The sequence below is a fragment of the Macaca nemestrina genome, chromosome 8 (assembly GCF_043159975.1).
Source record: "Macaca nemestrina isolate mMacNem1 chromosome 8, mMacNem.hap1, whole genome shotgun sequence".
Lineage (NCBI taxonomy): Eukaryota > Metazoa > Chordata > Mammalia > Primates > Cercopithecidae > Macaca > Macaca nemestrina.
Genome location: NC_092132.1, coordinates 88,361,075 through 88,373,961, shown reverse-complemented (window position 1 = coordinate 88,373,961; position 12,887 = coordinate 88,361,075). Strand labels below are relative to the sequence as shown.

Below are 12,887 nucleotides of genomic sequence, written 5' to 3'. Positions count from 1 at the left end.
AGACCTGAGATGATTCTCTGACCATTAAGTGAATCTCAGCGAGTCTAAGATTCTTCTCATGGTGAAACCTCGTCTCTACTAAAAATACAAAAACTTAGCCGGGTGTGGTGGCGGTGCCTGTAGTCCCAGCTACTCGGCAGGCTGAGGCAGGAGAATCACTTGAACCTGGGAGGCAGAGCTTGCAGTGAGCCAAGATCGCACCGCTGCACTCCATCCTGGGCAACAGAGTGAGACTCCATCTCAAAAAAAAAAAAAAAAGTTTTTTTTCTAGCTGGGCAATCTTTGGCAAATTATTTAGCCTCTCCAAGCCTTTATCTGAAAAATAGAGGCTGTAGTACTTAACCTCCTTTATTGTTGTGAAGATAAAATTAATAATGTCATTAAGAAGTTTAATTAAATTTTTGTGGCTTGCAAAGGGCTATGCAAATGTTAGCTAGTAAAACAAGCTCAGCAAAACTTCCCTACCGCTTGAGTCCTGGTCCTCATCTCTCACATGGCCTGTTCTAACAGTCTCTAACTAGTCCCTATCTATCTCCAAATGCCCAAAGCCCAAAGTATGGCTTATTGAGGCCTCAAGAAAAGTCAGCTAAATCTGGCCTTCTTTTAGTATTCTAGTAGTAAACTATGGATTGGCTCCAAATTCCTTTGAGCTTGGAATATGACCTAGCCCCTACCTACCTTCCCAATCTCTTCCACAATAATTCTCCCAAGTGCATTTTACTCAAACTCATTAGATTACATGAATTAGCTGTCCTACTATCTCTCTTGGGCCTGTTCCTTTGAACTAGTTTCTTTGCCTCTGTTTTCAGTGCTTATGTCTACACCAATTACTAGTTATTCTAATTTTACAGAAGAGGACACTATGGTTCAAAAAAGTTAAATGACTGGCTAGTATCACTTAGGCTGATGACTGCACAAGATGTCAATGCAAGTGTTCTGTGCACTATATTAGTGCTTCTCAAACTTTTCTGGGATATACTTCTGTTGAAAGGCAGAAGCATAACTTCCATCTTATAGGTCAAGGAAGACACAGACCCAAGTTGCTGCTACCAGCTTGGAGTACCATGCTTTACCTTCAAATAAGTCACTATCAGAACTTTGAACAAATCAAGTTGAGGACAGGAGCCCCTCAAACAGACAGTCCCCTGTACATTAAATCAAAACTATAAATCTAAGTTTGTCTGTTCTGTGGCTGCAAAGTCACTCCACAAAAGTATCTTCATTTTCACTGTTACCTGCAAGGATAAAGAGACAGTGCCATACAAATGGCTGGAGTTATTATTACTTTGACACAATGAAATAAGCACTGCCAAAGTGTTTAGGAAGAGGAGACTAGCTGCCTGGAGGACTCTCTGGGATCTCTAACCTGAAGAAAACTGAAGACAAAAGGAAACCCAGGGAGCCTAGGTGAAACTTGAGTTTTGTTTAGACAGCACTCACTTTTCTAGAGTATGATTCCTCAACTTGGGCACCAATTGACTAATGGAGCAGATAATTCTTCATTGTAGGGGGCTGTCCTGTGCATTATAGGATGTTTACCCTCTACCTGCTAGATGCCAATAGCATCCCACCCCTGGTTGTGACAACCAAAAATGTCTTCTGATGTTGTCAAATGTCAGTTAGGGGACCAAACTGTCTCCAGCTGAGTGCTCCAGAAAAATCCCTGGTATATCCTTTTACTGAGGAGTGAACATTAGATATGAAAGCTCAGACTTTAGACTCTACATAGGAAAGCAACGGGAGAAAACAGATCTTTCTATATTTACACAGGGCACTAGGATAAAAGAAAGAAGTATCTGATGCTTCTCAAAGGTCTTTTTCCACTAGGAAGTAAAGTAAGTGGAATATAATTTAAGTTTCTTACGAAGAAATTTGGGGTGAGGCTTCAAAATCAACCAGGCATTTAAGACTGTACTTCTGGGCATTAGGAGAGGGGAAGGCACAAAAGGAGAAAGATTCTTTTAGGTTGATTCTCCACTTAGACAGCTAGAATATTTGGCCTCTAGCCTATAACACAGGGGTATAAGGAGATCGCTCAACATGATACCATCTCCACTTTGACACTGTATAAATGAACACAAACCTCCTCTATTCCTTCAGCCATGACCCAACAGGAATACTGCAGAAGCACATGCAAACATTCAAATAGTCACAAGAAAACAAAAAGTTGTTTTATATGAAGCCAGAGACTTCAACATCTGCAATTCCAAAAGCTTGGCTTTTGTGTTTAATAAAATGCAGCTCACTACCCTTGGCAGCCATTCCCTTATTGTTTGCTAATAAATGAGAATGCACACACATACAGATGGGTTTTCAACATTTAAGAAACTTTTGTTTTTACTTAAAAAAAAATCAACTCTGCTTGCTACATTTCACTATTATTGCTTTTAAGCTTCTAAAATTATAAGTTTTAAGCAGGCTTCTAAAGATATAGCTAAAATGTTGGATAGTTCATATAAGCTGGAGTGTCATGAGCCTCAGATTTCCCATTTGTAAAGTAGGCAGAAATAAAATTTACTTCTTAAAGTTGCTGTAACGATCAAATGAAGTCCTGTGTAGTCAGTATTTGGGCACGTAGAATATATTCAATAAATGGTTATTATTAGTACTGTTAAAACTATTAAATAACAACTTCTCTGAATCTCCTGTTTCCTCTATACATTCTTGGGGAAGGAAACACATATGTTTTGGAAAGGCGGTAAAATAGTTCATAAACATATCTTACATCTAGATGCAAAAAAAGATAAGTGTTATTTGTGATGATAAAAACAGAGCAGAGGAAAAAGAAAAAGTGGAAATATTCTGTGTTTTAAGTAGAAATTTGAAAAAAAAAAATTCTAACGTTAATTACATCTGGTATCCAGTAGCTCATGATAGGAAATCCAACGTTCCTTTCCATCGGAAAAAAAGAAAAAGACGAAAGAAAGGGGAGGAAGAGAGGAGAATAAAAAGCAAAACCAAAGCAATATTATGACAGACTGGAAGAAGCCTTACACAAAATACATTAAACAATGACAATATTCTCCTCTTTCAAGATCAGCAGTAAAAGGTCAGTCACCTTCCAAAGAAGCCTGGGTTTGCACATCACTGTTTATCTAAAATTTCAGTGAAGACAATTTTTCTTCCCAGTAGCCAAAACTACAGTTAGGTGAGTTAAGATATACATTAATAAGGTGCTGCTACACTATGTTCAGCTCTTCCTCAACAAAATTTGCAGTTCCTGGAACTGTAAATTTTAAAAATGCTTTATTCAACTCAACAGCAGCTCCACTGAAATTATGAATTCAAAAAGTATTAATAACAAATCCAAAATGTCTGGATTTCCCTAAGAAAATGTCAACTCCCTTCCTAGAAACCTACCCAAAGAAAAGGCAAATGTTATTTAATTCTTATTCTCTGGAGTAAACACGGATCTTTAATCAAGGGCCAGGTAGCATCAACAGCTGGTATATTTCTAAGTACCTCCTTAAACGGCCCGCAAACTATAAACTTAAGAGCGTCATGACAAAACGACAGCGAAATGAGCATACTCACCCCCACCCTCCCCACCCCCACCCCCACCACCGCGCGCTAATAGCTCTGCAACAAGACTCGGTCTTTCAGCTGGCTACTGGCCAGCCAGCCAGAAAATGTGTACTCCAGTTTCGACCCTTCTAGGGATGAAATCAAGGAAGGATGGGTCTTGGGGGATTTTAGCCAACCCCTTCATTCTACGGAAGAGCCTGAAGCCGCGGGTGCAATTAACTTTCTCAGCCTTTTCGTTTTGAGGCCTCCTGATCCTAAGTACACACGGCGCACACCCGACCCAGGAGGAGCCAAAAAGGCACGGGCCCTGAGTCAGACTACATGCAACCTCACCCAGCTCCTCTGCTGTTTGTCTGACCTTGTGCACGTTAACTTCTGCGTCTCAATTTCCACATCTACAAAATGGGAACCAGAAGCTCCACACCCCATACTGTTCAGAGTCGACGGGCCGAGACGCGCTCCCCGGCTCGGGTGGGCGCTCCGCCCGTGGGCTCCCACCTGGACGCTGGGGAAGGCGGTCTTGAGCAGGTAGAACATCTTGCGGTTGGACAGCACGTCGCCGCTGGTCATCTTGTCCTCGGCTCCCTCGCGCGTCTTCCCCTTGGACTTCTCGTGGAGGACATTGCTCTCGCGGACTCGCCTCACCTCGTCGCCGCCGCGGACTGCGGCCAGCACTGACACAGCCAGCATCTCGCGCAAGTCCACGGTGCCCCCGTCGGCCGCGGCCGCGGGTCCCGCCGCGCCGCCGCCAGGCTCGCTGCTCAGGCCGAAGAGGCTGAAGCGGCCAGCCAGGAAGCCCGAGTAGAGGTGGTAGAGCACGCCGAGCCCCAGCAGGCAAAACACGGCCACCCCCAATGGGGAAAGGCGGATGCCCATGGGTGCCATGGCGCGGGAGGCCGGGCGCTCCGGGCTGCGGCTCTCACAGGCCTCCCCGCGCCCGCCGCCGCTGCCGCGCTCCGGGCCAGGCGCCGCGTGGGCTACACCGGCGTCCGCTCCCCCGCCCCGGTGCGCCCCATCACTCCCTCCCAGGAAAGGCCAAGCCGCGCCGCCCAGAGCACGGACACCGCCCCGCGCGCCTGACTCGCCAGGCAGCACGGTCTAGGCTCTTCCGCCGGCCTGCCGGTCCGACTTCCACGTTAGCCTACGGCCGCGAGGTGAAAGGGGAGCGTGGGTGTGTATCCGGGTTACGCGACGGGGCGGGGCGAGGGCGAGGGGCGGGGAGAGCTGGGCACCTCCCTTTGGGGCGGGGCGGGACGGGAGGCGCTGGACGGAGCTGCCTTCCTTGGTCTGGGTGGGAAGGTATTCCTGGAAGCGGCGAGCAGCAATCCACGCAGAAAAGTGTGCTGTGCTGAGTGCCTTGTGGATGTTTAAATTAAAAATACGACTATGGATGGCTGTAATAAAGTCACAGTAACAGTCTAGTCTTCTCATCACTCAGATTATTGAGGAATGGAGGAAAACACAATAAACCATTTTAAAAGATTGATTTGCAAGCTTTTTTAGCCAGCGGGGGTGTAGATAGCCTGTACCTTTAAGTCGCTTCTCCGCGCTCTTCCCGGCAGGACGGGGGACTGGGCGGTGAGGGGAAGAATTGTACTTGGCTCTTTATTCTGTTTGACATCTTTGTCGTGCCCTAAATGCTTTTTTGTGTATAGAGTTTCCCTCCTCCACCTGCCAGAATAAACCATCTTCGAAGCAGCTGAAAAACATGCCTTGATCCCGGTTTTTCATAATGAGAGAAAACAAACCAGGGGCTTCTCTCATTTCCAAGGGTATTCGAGCCTGGCTCTCTTACCAGAGCTTGAGGAGCAAAGGAATTGCTTGACAGAGTCCACTTAAAATATGTATATCCGGAGATGGTCAATCTAGAGCATGTAATCTTTGAGTCAGTGTAGGCCCTCTAAGAATCTGACAGAAATAACTACCTTCTACTATAACACCGATCTTAGCTAGAATGATAGTGAATACTTCATAAGTATTCATAAGTTTATCTTTAATCTTAAAAGTGAATATTAAGATTGTAACATTAAGTATCGTTCTTAAATATTAAAATATCTATATAAAATCAACTTAAAATGTAGCGTGTTTTACTCTTCATAGCAAAACAGCATTGGTTTTAAGTGGACTTTAGAATTAACCACCTGAAAAACTACAAGTATACCAAACTTCTAAACATCCATTGCTAAGCAAGTCATGTAGAGCCTGACCTTTACCGCTTACTTAGAGCTCAGAGCATCTGTAGAATTTGCATATGATAATACAGATACAACAAAAGCACTGACTATTGATTGTTTGGTTTCCCTGCTAGCAATCTAAGTAGCTTAAAAATAATCACAGCACAAAATCAAGTACAAATACAAATCAATGAAAGAACAATCCCTAGAGTATTGACAGCACCAGAACTTAAAGAACTAGCATTACCTTTCTTGTCAGCTTTTGAGAGCAACTTTGCAATGAAGCAAAGCTGCTTTCAAATATCTGAAAGTGAATGTCACAGAGTAATTCTCAAAACCCATCCCAGAGATAAAGATAAAGATCAGGGTTGAAATATAAAGGTGTAAGTTAAATGGAACCACCCCAACCTAAACTATGAGAGCAACAAAAAGATGAGTTGGATAGTAGTCATGTCAATATTAAAAAGAATCATTGGAAGTCTAACTGAGGTTTCTCAAAATAAACAGATTAATATTTTCCAAGGATATTGGTGAATAATATAGGGTCACATTCAGTGTGGCAGTATACACAGTATACCACTGAGGCAAATACTAAAAGCTCTGGAGCATTTCTACTGCAAAAAAGGGAATTAAGACTTGAGGGAGAAAATGCGAAGGTATGTGAAAAGAAGGAGTCACTTTAAAGATTGTAGCTCCAAGAGGCGTTCTAGCACTCAAGTGGTAATTGATCATAGAGAATCAGTATTAACAGATAACATGTAATCAACAAGAGAAGTTATGACAATAAGAAAACATTTGATTAATTACATGTGGTACAGTGATATCATAAAACCTTTATAGGAATTTGAAAGAAACTTGTTTTTTTAGTGTCAAGTTGTCAGAAGCTTCAAACAATGCATACATACAAATGAAAATTATATGGCTTTCATATATTAAGATTGTGGACAGTCTGTTTCTAAAACATAATCTACATCTATTCTTAAAATTGTTTTCCCCAAGATTTAGAAATAAACAATTAAATGTGTTAACTTTTTAAATTAAAGCAAAATAATTATGTAGGCTGATGCAAGTAAGACAACTTGAATCTGCAACTAGAAACTATACCCAATGAAAAACCCTGCCTTAAAATAAAAGACAGACAAATGGATATATTTTTACTTGTTTTAGGTTCAATTGTTAAGATGACTAGTTTTTTTCTGTAATTCCCCACTTTAATTCAGTTTTCTCAGTTAACTGGCTCACACTAGTTCTGATTACATCAGGCAAAGGACCTCTTCTAAATGTCTGCATAATGCTACCTTTCCTACAAATAGCAGTTTTCCTTATAGTCTCCATGTGTACAGAATAAATAATATCAATTTATGAAACATTATTAGCATCTGAGATGTTAAGGACATTTTGGTTCCTTTCAATGACTCCTGACTTCAAATTTACCCTGGAAAAACTTTTTTATAAAAATTAATCTTGGCCGGGTGCAGTGGCTCACCCATACGCCTTTGGGAGGCCAAGGCAAGTGGATCACAAGGTCAGGAGTTCAAGACCAGCCTAGCCAACACAGTGAAACGCCGTGTCTACTAAATATACAAAAATTAGCCGGGCACGGTGGCACACACCTGTAATCCCAGGTACTTGCGAGGCTGAGGCAGGAGAATTGTTTGAACCCAGGAGGTGGAGGTTGCAGTGAGCCGAGATTGCCCCATTACACTCCAGTCTAGGCAATAGACCGAGACTCTGTCTAAAAAAAAAAAAATTTTCCTTTAAATATGCATTGGAGGGGTACAATGTAATTAAAGAAAGGTTCAGCTTAGTTGAACCCTCATTAAAAGTGTTTTTACTACCTTTCTGAGAAAGAAAACAATGAACTGATGGCATTTTACATGTTTAAAATATAAAACTTCCAAGAAGATTATTATTTGCATATTCTTTCCTTAAGTGATTCTATCCTACAGAAACAATAATTCTGTTTTTTTAATAGATCCAGTGATACAATGTTTGCTTCTGCCATTAAAGTTCCGTCTTTGGCAGATAATTGAAGTTCAGAAAAGTGGCTTTCATATATCAAGATTGTGGATAGTCTTTTTCTAAAACAGGATCTACATCTATTCTTAAAATTGCTTCCCCCAGATTTAGAAATAAACATTTAAATGTGTAACTTTTAAAATTAATGTAAAATAATTTTGTTAGCATTATAGCATTTTACCATGGCCTCAATCCTAGCAATAGTAATATTGAATTCTTGTTGGAGACAGTTCTGTAGGTATAAGCATACTTTGGTATCTGCAGGGTTTGGTTCCAAGACCCACACAGATACCAACATTTGAGATGCTCAAGTTCCTTATAAAAAATGATATAGTGTTTTCATATAGCCTACACACATCCTCTCATTTACTTTAAATCAACTCTAGATTAGTTATAATACCTAATACAATATAAATGGTAAATAGTTGTTACACTGTATTGCTTATTTGTATTATCTTTACCATGGCATTGTTATTTTTACTGGTATTTTTTTCCAAATATTTTTGATCTTGTTGGTTGAATGCATGGATGTGGAACCTACAGATAGAGAGGGACCACTATATATACAATAGAAAAGTGGAAATAGTTGCAACCCTTTGAAATTATAATCACTCTAATCCATATGCACGACATAAAGCCAGGTAAGTAATTTGCATATCTTTATATCTTCTGACCTAACTCAGATCCTATGCATATAGCAAGAACTCAGTATTTATGAAACTGGACTTTTAAAAGCTACTTTTTAGTGAAATGTTGTATATTTTGTAAAGTGTTTCTCAAAAAAAAATGAATTTAACAAACATTAAAGACCCAACATTCATTTTGCTTATTCGAAACATTTGTTTCACCAGCATACAAATCAGCCTAAATATATATATATATATATATATATATATATATATATATATATATATATATTTGCTTTGGCATCCTTAAGATATCAAATATTTCTTAACTTTTTTGTTTGTACCCTTCATTAAATCTTACTGCTTACAAAGCATCAATTTAGTGAGTAATGTAAATTTTCCCACATTATATTTTATTCTCTAGGTGATCTGGACATATACATTTTGCTCACTACCAATCTAAAACCTGAGGTAAAATTATCATCTTAAAATTTCATTTATTAAAAAAATATGTAGTCCTGGCACAATGGCTCACACCTGTAATATCAACACTTTGGGAGGCCAAGGCAGGTAGATTGCCTGAGCTCAGGAGTTTGAGACCAGGCTGGCCAACATGGCAAAACCCCATCTCTACAAAAAATACAAAAGTTAGCTGGCTTGGTGGTGCATGCCTATAGTCCCAGCTACTTGGGAGGCTGAGCAGGAGGATTGCTTGACTCCAAGAGGTTGAGGCTGCAGTGAGCCCAGATCCCACCACTGCACTCCAGTCTGAGTGACAGAGCAAGACCCTGTCTCTAAAAAAAAATATATAAAAATATCTAAAATTTTCTCATCTGCAGAAAGTAGCATTTGAGTGTTATTCATCAATCATGATTAGAATATGTACTTTATGGAATTTTGTTCATAATTTATATTACATAAAATTCTCAACATAATGCATATTGCTATTACATAGATTTAGACATAAAACAAGACAAACTGTGTCATCTAGAATGTAAGAACTCAATATAGCCATGATATCCTAGCAAGTGTTTCTCAAACTTTTTGAGAATTAAAATAAGTTTTACATCTAGACACAGCAAACAAAGGCTTCACTAAACAATACTTACCCTGATGTATGACATATTATTGTATATTTTTATACCCTTCAAACTGATTTGATGGCTCTGTAGCAGGACGAGTCACAGACAAAACTCCTCAGACACTGAGTTAAAGAAGGAAGAGGTTTATTCAGCCGGGAGCATCGGCAAGACTCCTGTCTCAAGAGCCAACTCCCTGAGTGAGCAATTCCTGTCCCTTTTAAGGACTCATAACTATAAGGGGGTGCACGTGAGAGGGTCATGATCGATTGAGCAAGCAGGGGGTACGTGACCGGGGCTGCATGAACCGGTTGTCAGAGTGAAACAGACCGGGAAGTTTCACAATGTCATCAGTTGTTAGGTCAGGGGTCGAATTTTAACTTCCAGGCTTAGGTCAGGCAGGCCCAGGCCTGGTTTTGGGTCTAGTTCCTTAGTTTTGGGTCTGGTTCCCAGGCGCCAGGCTACCTGCCTTTAGTTTTGCTTCTCTTTCCTTTTCTGAGTATAAAACAGTATAAGACGATATTGGAGGGTCTGTCTGTCTGCTCTCAGTTCCATTAATGGGTCACTGTTGAGAGACAAATCTCTGTGATTTCTTGTGTGTCTCAATGTCTTTCCTGCAGAGGGACTGACTTCCTTTTCAAGAATGTTATCTTTTCAAGGGTGTTTATACAGAAACAGCCTTGGAAGACACAGATGGTGTTTCCCTCTAGAGCAAAGGACAAGTTGGTTTTATTTACATTATAATGTAAATGATGGCTCGCTCTGGGGCAAAGGTAGGGCAGGTTTATTGCTAATCATAAAAGATTTAGGGTTCCTCAACTCAGAGTTCCTTTCCTGGAATGCATCCAATTGTGTGTTCACAAGTTGAGACCCTCTTATTGTTACCCTGTGGAAATTGGGGCTTGAGGAACAAGTGCAAATGCTGACACTCTAAATGCCACAATTGCTTTGTCTTGAGCCTAAAGTCTAGTGACTTCTGTCAGCATCCATGTGGCTAGCAGACTCACTTGTTAGCTGCAAGCAGAGTAAAATCTCAGAACCTTCACACTCTTGATAGTCACAATCCCCACATTTTGGAAAAAACTCCTGTAGTTTATATACAGAATTATAATTTTGTCCACATTGAGATTTCACTACACCCTCAAGTTAAAAAGAAAACTTGAAAATTAAAGGATAATCATATGAAAAGGGACATTTTTTAAAAATTCAGACTTTTTCAGAGATGACTTAAAGAGTCTTTATAACTTCTTGTAACTTTTAAGCAAAGTTGAACTATAAATTTTTCCTTGTCATGTTATTTCATATACTTAATGTTAGCATGCCCAGAAATTGACCTAAAAAGGATTAATAATAAAGCCAGTCTTTCTAATAGCAAAAAAAAATCTTTTTTGCTTTTATGAATTTGAAGAAAATCCTAATCATAATTCAATAAATAAAACAACCCAAATTAATTAAGTGGTAAAACCAACTTTCCCAATTTATTTCTTTATCTTAGTCCTAAACAACTAGAAAATATATAGTTTTGCCACATCAACTTGCTAAAAGTTGTATTATGCTGTAAGGTCTTCCTGAATAACCCATTATTTGCATAGAACTAGCTGCTTACTCATCTGTCTTCATGTATAAGCCCCATTCAGGTGGAGACACCTCCTGCCTGCCCCTGAGGTTTTCACAGTTGTGAAACTTTGCTTAAAAGTTACAAGGTTCTGAGATGAGACACACCCATATTTCTCTGGGTCATGGGAGTTTGTGAACAAATATCTGTAGTAAAGAGGAGCCCAGGAAGGCAAGCAACTATAGAGTCATTCTGTCTCTCAGTGCTTCTAAAACTGTCATGTTCAGCAGATCCTGAAGCTCTTTAAGAATGACTCATAGTCCTGTAGAATACAAAAGCAATTCTAGTGACCCACTTTTTCTTTCTTTCTTTTTTCTCTTTTTTGAGATGGAATCTCCCTCTGTCACCCAGGCTGGAGTGCAGTGGCACCATCTCAGCTCACTACAACCTCCGCTTCCCAGATTCAAGCAATTCTCATGCTTCAGGCTCCCGAGTAGCTGGAACTACAGGCATGCACCACCAGCCCAGCTAATTTTTCTATTTTTCATAGAGATGGGCTTTCACCATATTGTCAGGCTGGCCTTGAACTCCTGACCTCAAGTGATCCACCCGCCTCAGCCTCCCAAAGTACTGGGATTACAGGTGTGAGCCACCACGCTCAGCCTTTTTCTTCCATGTATCAGTGTTCACACCAGCATGAAGAGCTCCCATTGGGTCATTCATACTGGTCATGTTTCACCCCAAGCTCCTTATCACTCTGTAGTTCTCATATACATTCACATAGGTGTCTTGCATCTGGCCAAATCATTTCAGCCAGAGTAGCAAGGTTATTTTTATTTGACATCCACACACATGGGAAAAGCCATAGCAACCTGAAGAAGTGTAATGGCCTGATGGTACTTTCCTTTGCAGAGGACTGTAGCAGATATGGCCACTGTTACCCTTCTAACGAAGTTCCTCAAGAAATAACGTTATTATACCTCATGACAAAGTTACAAACACCTGCTGAGTGCACATCAAATCAGAAAATTTTAGAGGTTAGAATGCTAGAGCAATAATTTAGCTCAATCTCTTGATTGTATAGGTGAGTAAACTGAGTTCCCTGAAGGCTAGGCCAAATTGAGAAACGTGGTCTCCCAGTTCCCATTTAGCATGATTTCCACCAAATGCCCAGATATGGATGATACAAATATCCTTGGGAACACAGTAAGTGTGTTAGCCCCTCAAATGCAGAGCCCGAGTTTTCAGCACCTGCTATGGTGCCTGCTCCATAGTGGGTGCAGGGTGTTCTTTCTCATTCTTTCTTTTTTCATTTTTTAAAATTTCTTTGAACCACTTTTGACTTCCATATGATTTGATTCAGATTGTATTTTTACTTTTTTTCACTTCTTGAGTGCTTTTGATTGATACAACTTAATTTTAAATATTCTCCTATTTCTCCTTTATGAGTCACTTATTACTATGACGAACCCTGACAAATTCTCAAGTTTTATACGCCTCATATTTTTCAAGGCTGGTTTTAGATATCACAATCTTTGAGAAGCCTGCTTGACCACAAGACCATTTTGTGGTTTGCTTTTGCTTTTGTGTGTGGTAAATACAAATTTTATTCTGTATAAAATATAATAAAAACATTCATGCATTCTAAAGGTCTTAAAACTCCAATCAGTGTAACATTTTTGGTATTTAAATAAACAAAATACTTATTTCTAATTAAAATATGGTACATATTCTGTTTCTTTTAACTTTTTAGTTTTACGGGTACATGTACAGGTTTGTTACATGGGAATATTGTGTATTGCTGAGATTTGGTGTATGAATGATACTGTCACCTAGGTAGTGAGCATAGTACCTGATAGGTAGTTTTTCAACCCGCACCCCCCAGCTCCTTTAATTGTCCCCAGTGTCT

The 12,887-nt window shown here is 40.1% G+C and overlaps 1 protein-coding gene and 2 long non-coding RNA genes across 3 annotated transcripts in view; 1 reads left to right on the top strand and 2 right to left on the bottom strand.

Moving 5' to 3' along the window:
* Window positions 1-4,682, bottom strand: part of BPNT2 (3'(2'), 5'-bisphosphate nucleotidase 2) — a 34,936-nt gene extending 30,254 nt beyond the window's left edge. Inside the window, exon 1 of the mRNA XM_011742283.2 lies at window positions 4,024-4,682. Within this exon, the coding sequence (XP_011740585.1) occupies window positions 4,024-4,410 (387 nt within the window). The 5' untranslated portion in view covers window positions 4,411-4,682. The remainder of the gene's footprint in view (window positions 1-4,023) is intronic.
* Window positions 4,583-12,887, top strand: part of LOC105482261 (uncharacterized) — a 33,394-nt gene continuing 25,089 nt past the window's right edge. The window contains exon 1 of the long non-coding RNA XR_987506.3: window positions 4,583-4,696. This is a non-coding gene — a long non-coding RNA (uncharacterized lncRNA). The remainder of the gene's footprint in view (window positions 4,697-12,887) is intronic.
* LOC105482262 (uncharacterized) overlaps window positions 7,313-12,887 on the bottom strand; it is a 72,122-nt gene continuing 66,547 nt past the window's right edge. The window contains exon 4 of the long non-coding RNA XR_987508.2: window positions 7,313-7,434. This is a non-coding gene — a long non-coding RNA (uncharacterized lncRNA). The remainder of the gene's footprint in view (window positions 7,435-12,887) is intronic.